The sequence below is a fragment of the Varroa destructor genome, unplaced genomic scaffold, assembly GCF_002443255.2.
Source record: "Varroa destructor unplaced genomic scaffold, Vdes_3.0 BEIS01000002.1, whole genome shotgun sequence".
Classification (NCBI taxonomy): Eukaryota; Metazoa; Arthropoda; class Arachnida; order Mesostigmata; family Varroidae; genus Varroa; species Varroa destructor.
Window position 1 is genome coordinate 51,961,696 of NW_019211455.1, and position 7,343 is coordinate 51,969,038.

General features: G+C 35.8%; 1 protein-coding gene across 10 annotated transcripts in view; it reads right to left on the minus strand.

Annotated features, from left to right (window-relative positions):
* Positions 1–2,876: 2,876 nt before the first annotated feature.
* Positions 2,877–7,343, minus strand: part of LOC111244749 (uncharacterized) — a 6,626-nt gene continuing 2,159 nt past the window's right edge. The window contains exons 2-6 of one of the 10 annotated variants that reach the window (XR_015322112.1): positions 6,488–6,680; positions 6,048–6,339; positions 4,596–4,624; positions 3,872–4,385; positions 2,877–3,523 (exon numbers count right to left, since the gene is read on the minus strand). Coding sequence is in view for 3 of the 10 variants with exons in the window: in XM_086981342.1 (XP_086837468.1) it covers positions 3,272–3,523; positions 3,872–4,068; positions 4,596–4,605 (459 nt within the window). In the remaining 7 variants the exon portion in view is untranslated. Of the gene's footprint in view, positions 3,524–3,871; positions 4,386–4,595; positions 6,023–6,047; positions 6,681–7,343 lie in introns of those variants that run through there. The other 9 variants (XR_015322113.1, XR_015322111.1, XR_015322117.1 and 6 more) reach the window with 9 other exon arrangements.

Genomic DNA, 7,343 nt, shown 5'->3' on the forward strand with positions numbered 1-7,343 from the left:
GATATCCTTGTTTCGGTTTTTTGTCGTTTATTTTGTCACCTCATTTGATGATCTTAAATATCGTTCCCCATAAGTGGCGCTAATATAACCATAGACAGTGGACCAAAGCGAGCCATACTTAATCCTCCATACGCCGTCTCACGTGAAGCTGCAAAGATATGAGAAATATGAAGCGTCAAGCAAGAAGTGGCCACTTTGAGTTATATATTTTATTTATTATTTTCCATTTTCACAAATGTATGATAACATAAATTTAATAGTATTTGTTTATGAAATTATTTTTTTTATGAAAAAAATGTTTAATATAGAAATAAAGTGCATACAAGTTTCATTTTCCTAATTGGCAACGATTCTCGCTTCGTTCTCTTTTATATTGTTGTCAAAGAGAGAAATTGAACATCATCGATTAGAAGTCATGCTTCGACGGAAATTTCTGACAAGTGTCACTCCCTGTGTGTCCCAAATATCAGATATCTTATCTACTACCAACGTTTGAGTGTTATATAAGCGGGTTTAAGCCGTATGCTAACTGTGAGCAGTTGCGTTGCCTTATCAAACTAGTGAAAGGTAACGTCACGATAAAATATTTCGAAATGTACATGGACTGAATACACTGATGGGCTAACGTCGAATGAGAAAAAAAAATAAATCACACCGCTGGACACCGTACATTTGTGTGAAGGGCTATCGCCGATAATGGGTATGACTATTTAGGTTTTTACTAATCCTTGATGGGGCGGTATCACACATATGCAGGATATTTGGGACAACTGGCACCTTAAAATAGGTATCTCGTATATTGAAGTGGGTAGGAGATAGGAGCTAGAGCCCCGCGTTCGCCTTTGCACGACGTAGTGCCAGTTGAAAAAGTAACGCAGTCAAAAAATTGACTATCAAGATCATTCTATAGATCTAAATATTACTCAAGGATGAGAATAGGTCAGAAACAGGTGCGGTGGACGCGCATTATCGTCCGCGGCAATTTCTATTTTATTAATACTTAAAAAGCTTGATTCGAATGATCAATGCATACAAGACAGAAAACGGGATAATACTGAAAAATATCTTAGAACAAGACAGGGCGAAGCAGAGGGAAAGCATAGAAGATACAAAATAAATACATAAGTGTTTGAAAAGATGCGAGCACTATATGGACAAGCAACAACAATAACAAGATATATATATATATATATATACATGTCGGCTACAGAAAAATGGAATTGAGAAACAGAAGTAGAATGGTGAGACACGAAGGCTTGGAGAAGTCTACGAAGGTTACGACATGAGACAAAGTTGATAGAACCCAAAAAATAGGTAGAACCGGAAGATAATTATGAAAACGAAATACTGATTGATGATTATAAAAAAGATGACATAATCGTGCAGATAATGACGATGGTGGTAATAAATAATTATATAATCACAAAATAAATTGTCCTTTTTTTGAACAGCATTTTTTGCAGTGTTTTTGATTTTTGCACTGATCGCCAACTCTTATGTATTGGGTTACATAAATTGATTTAAAATATTCTGTTTAGATGCTGTTAGATGATTTTAGATGAATTTTTTTACAACTGTTAAAATTACTATAAATTATTAAAAAAAAAACTTTTTTTCCTAAGACTTGCCATTGTAATGACACCAGACTAAATGCTTTGCACATCTGTTACTATCTTAGGCAACCATTGCTTGACATCGCTGGCCCGTTTCAGCACGAAACAAAGTGTGTTCATGCCAGGTTTTAATCCTAGAGCTTCTTACGTACCTGTACGTATAGCAGGCAAACACGTTACCCATTGCTCCATTACGAGCAACCCTTGTTTTTTATAAAACTCACTTGTTTTTCGGAAAATTCGGATTTTGAGATTAAATCAAAGCTTCCGTTTTTCAGGCTAAGCCTGACCACAACGAACCTCACACCGATGCATTTTGCTTGCAAGTTGTGTTAACTAGAATAAAGGTTGACATACATTTCTACTTACAGAAGGCAAGTTGTTTTTTGACTATAAAACTGAGTATGAATATCCTATATTTAAGTTTGAGTCACCTCTTTGGAATGGTTACAACCTATCAAAAATAATACTTCTTCGCAGCGGGCATTCAGATGATAGAGAAGTTTTAAATGGATGAATCTGTCAAACTATTCTGGTCAATTTTATAAGCTGCTTGTTCTTTTTAATAATCATCTGATACTTGGCCATATTTTTCTGTTCTTATTCGTTAGTATTTTTCAAAATAATAACAATTATTTGAAAGCAAAAAGAGCTTAACAAAAGAACACTCTAACGAACTTATTTTATTGACGAATCCAATGCTAAGAGCAAAATGTAATCATAATGAGAAATAATCGTTATTGTAACTAGTGTAACTTAATTAAAATGAGATTTATAAAAAATCACTTACTGTAATGCAACAATATTTCGTTTGTATCTGTTGTATCAGAAATAGTAACAGTACTTCGATATGTTACTATTTCTGACACGGATGATGCTATGCTATAATATATAAAGCTTCTTATTGACTCTTTAGTTAATTTTATTTTATTTTTGTTTGACTAGCAATCCGCTATCGGTTTATTATTGTTATAACCCGATAATTTGCCTAAAATTATATGAATAAATAATTTCTCGTATTTTATTTATTTAGCCGCTCCAGAATTCGGTTCCAATAAATGGAATTTGTTCATTGTTCCATTTTAAGCGTATAAAAATCTTTGTAAATAAATATTTATCTGGTCTTGAATTATAAATTGCGAATATCCGATACCCATTTTCAGCATATTGAGATTTCTACTTGATCATGAAAACAATTTTATGAGCTGGCAATTATATGGCATTTATGGCTATTATATAATATCAATTATAATAAATAACACGTTTCGCCACATTTATTCTAAAATTTATTGCAATTTATACCATAGGAACACACATTGGCTGAGCACAGTTTCATTCGATTAGCTACGTGAGCAATATTTTTACTACTAAGACATAATGTGAATCACTTTTTTCCATACATTTTGCATTCTCTGACATACAAGCGTACGCGGAAGGCACGCAAAGCTGCCATAATGGACTATATTATGGATATGCCTGTACAGGACTGATAAAAATATAAAATGCATCGATTAAAAAGAACAACGCAAAACTAAATTAAAATGTGAAGTAAATAATCTTCCCATACTTACTGTGAGATAAAGAAGAACTAAAACAGACACTATGTGACTAGACATCGATTACCATTGCTCGAACGTTTCGCCTAATGACGTACAATATTAAAGGCGTTTTTTAAGCCAAAATGTCCGCGTCATACCATGAGAGCTTTTCCAGACAAAAACCCATCTATTACCCTGTTTCTTAAGGTCCCAAAGTTCTTCTATTTCGCCATCGTCCGGTAAAGTTACTTTGCAAACGTACCGGCCAATGTCAGAATCGCTTAAATTGCGTATGCTTAGGGTTCCACGTTTAGGCATAGCACGCACAGCTCGGCGCTCTATCCGGTCGTTACCGAAAAAAGTCCATCGAGCCTGCAAATATAACGTTCATCATTATTGTTGTTTATCTCTCTTCGTTTGCATAGCAAACTATCGGTAGGTATATGTGTGGGTATATGGTGTATTAGAATATAAATAGTTCATACAAGAAGATCTATATTTTTCTGGCAATATGCAAAACGAGCCAGGTCATTTGTCGAAAAATAATGATACACACTCACAGCACCGTAGATAGTATGGACATTATAATGAGGCCCTGTACAGTCTTTCCAATGCGCGTTGTTTTTCAAACTGCATCAGTGCGTTCTGATAAAATTGTACGCTCGCACACGGCCAGTACCAAAGGTTGTTGCATGCTGGCTCATAAACAAGCTATACTACCTGAGGATGTATTTCCAATTTTTCTAGGGGGCAGGGAAGTTCAGGGGCCGCGCGATGTGCAGCTTGTCTTGTGGTGCACATCAAAGGTCGAGGTCGTCCGTCTATTGTCGACTGTGTGTTGGACACGGCCAAAGACACTGTGCCATTTGATAAATGAACGATGCTTTTGATAAGGGCAACGTCAGCTTCTCCGTGAGCTGTGGAACAGCGTATTATGTACCATTCACTGGTTACGGGGGCACTTGTGACCAAAATGACGGTGATAATGTGCAGAAAGACGTCTACCATAAAAGGTTTCAAGCCCAGTCGCTTCATTATCTCAATTGCTGGCCGGCAGATTATGTAAAAAACACTGCTAAACTTATTTAACGGCAATATGAAGCACTGGAATTTGCTTCACAGTTTCCCAGCTTTACAATAGCTCTGAATGATAATAGCTGATGACCCGAATTGCTCTAATTCGAACTGAGAAGCCTTCCGACTCGTTTGTTTCTAGTCACGGTGCCTGTAAACGCTAAATGTTAATGCACTTTATAATATGCGCGTAAGCTACGAGAAAGGGAAAGGCAGAACAGGTGCTTTAACGGTATTTTTTGGCAGCGAGGGTCAACCGCTATTAACATCTATAGCCAACATGCCGCATGTTTACTAACTTATAAAGCATAGCGCCTTGTTTCAAGTGTATAAGTAAAATTATGTAAATCTATTAAATGATTACGATTACCTTTTAACATCCACCATTATGACAATCACCTTAAAAAAAGAAACAACAGTTCTCTACGTTATATTAGTGTTCCTAGTAGCTCAGTCGAACGTGCTTGAGGCCACTGTTTGTGCCTTCTAATACTTTGAAATACCTTCTTCTTTTTTACAGATTCAGCGTAATTGAGAGATTGTGAACGTATTTTTCTCAATTTATCTAGGTTTTGTTTTATTACCTTCAGTGGGGTTAGAGATTATGTGGCTTCTGACGCACTAAGAACACTTCATGAAAACTTTTCGTTGATATCTTTGCTCGCTTCCTTGTTTGAGGTTCGTGATTTCTTTTCAGCATTCATAATAAAAGGGCTAAAAGTAAAATTGCGTCCCTTCGCAGAAAGTAGCTTGTAGGGTTTTACTTTTTTTTTTTTTGTTTGAACCTGCTGGCGATTTTGTGGTGATTCTGTGCGTAAGCACCCGACACGGACGTCGTTTTCGAAATATAAGTGCTTCGACGCAAATCAAGCTGTTGTTAAAAAATGTTTCCTATATTATGTGATAATGCCTACACTGTATAATTGATAGTAGTTATTGTCTTTTTTAAAGCAACAATTAGCAATACATGTCTGCTAGGGGAGCAGTAGATCGAACAGTGTGTTTGCCCCCTAAGAAAATATTCAGTTTGAAATGAGACATAGACAAATTGACTGTGAAATTGGATCTTTTTACAGGTTTAGTTCTTCTATTTTCAGTCAGAATATGCGTCATTATTATCTATGAGCTTTTGCCATTTATATGACAACCTATTTATTTCACTGCTGCAGAAGTCTGAGATGTGAGGATTTATAAATTATATCCCAGACTTCCGCAGTCTCGAAAGGCAATTTTCGTCGTTATGTTCGGATTCAACTAATTTTCTTATGAAGAAGTTGTTTCAATTCTGACATAACTGGGAACGTTATACGGCGAATTGATGGACGATTGAAAGTCCTAACTGTAACTCTTACGTTATCGCTAGCGTGATTTTTGCACTGTAAGTTCGCGAAATAGGTTTAATTAGTTTTGTGTTGGCTTATCTTGCCCGCTTGATGCGGAGTTTTGTTATAATTTCGTCTAGTTATTGATAGTACAGTTTAGCCATAATCGAAGAACTGAGACTCGTGAAACTGTAACCGATAACATCTATGTTAGATTATCAAACAGACATATGATAACTTTACGCAGCTGTACAACTGCATTAAAAGTATGCCATACCCGTTCAGTTACATCCACTATCTGATCTTCTGCCATGATAGTAGAAAATCAATCTTTCATCATAAGTCAGAGCTCGGTGCAAAGGGTTAGTGTTGTAACGTCAAAGCATGAAGAAGCAAGTGTCTCTACACTGTGATTTTCATTATAATTATACGACATCATCTGCGAATTCCTTCACTTTCTTGGTATGATTGAGGGGTACAAGTACTCTGTTTGTACGTACATTAGATCCGAGCGTTGACACCCGCGCGCTTTGACATGTATTATTCGCAAGGAATCATTTGCAATATTGCTTCCGAAGTTCAAAATGCCTCCCGCAGTTCACAGTGCTTTGAGTATTAGAATTTTAACCGAACAGAAGTTTTATCGGCCAGCTGTCTTCATTATTGTAGTTTCCAGCATGAAACCCAAATCTTTCGATTTTCCAAAGCTCAGCACAAGTGGCCCACTAAAAGTCGGAATGACTATATCACAGTAAAACGTCTTGAGGAAACGGAAGAGTACAGGTGTATTTCCTACATAACAGACAATGCAACAAGACCTCATCCCTTAATAAAATCGCGCTGTTTTGAAGTATGAGATTAATGTTCTTCGTTTCTTTCACTAATCGACCTAATAAGTGGAATGAGCCAGTAAAACGAACAAAATAATTATGGTAATTACCGAGTTCATTTATCGTCACTTCCGTTTCAGGATTAGCGAAACCCACAATCTGTCTAGGGATTCTATTTATCTTATTTAGAATTACAGAGCTAGCTTGTGCATAAATAGCGGCGGTCTCTTTTCTATGCGTTTTTCACGTGCCTCTTGTACAAATCCGTATGTGAAAACGCCCTCTCTCTTTCGCGTATACGTTCTGAAATTTAATTATGCAATAAACGGAATGGTAACTTTTGTTCAGGTTGTAAAGTTGAACATTTACGCAGGTTCTACACATTACTACTTTATTTTACGTTTCGTCAAGGTCTGTGCAGTGTCCGGTGTAAACTGTATGTCGGAGAGGGCTGCTCAGAGACGGTTTGCGAAAGTTAATAATGGTATCGGGTAACTAAAAAGGATACCTTGTCCGGCTCGGTTATTTAGAAAAATCAGGACTGATTGAAGGCACTTCTCAATGAAGACGGCTGGCAAACAACTTGTCGAGCCCGAAAGATAGACTGAAGTGACTACCGTCAGCCATTTTGGTTCTAAGGGATTTATAAAAAAAAAAAAAGTAGGGATCCTAAGTGATAAACATTATGTAAAATAAATTATGTGCATGTAGTGGAAATAATTAATGAAGATCGTTAATGCTATTTTTTTATATAACTAAAAAAAGCATGTTTTATGTTAATAATAGAGAATATAAAATTAATTAAATTAAAGTACACCTATATATATATATATATATATATAGGTGTACTTTAATTTTTTAAATTTATAATAACATCGAATTCTAGTATTTTTCCAATTTCATGTAATAATATTGCTTGTTTTTTTACATTTTATATTCTCTATTATTAACATAAAACATGCTTTT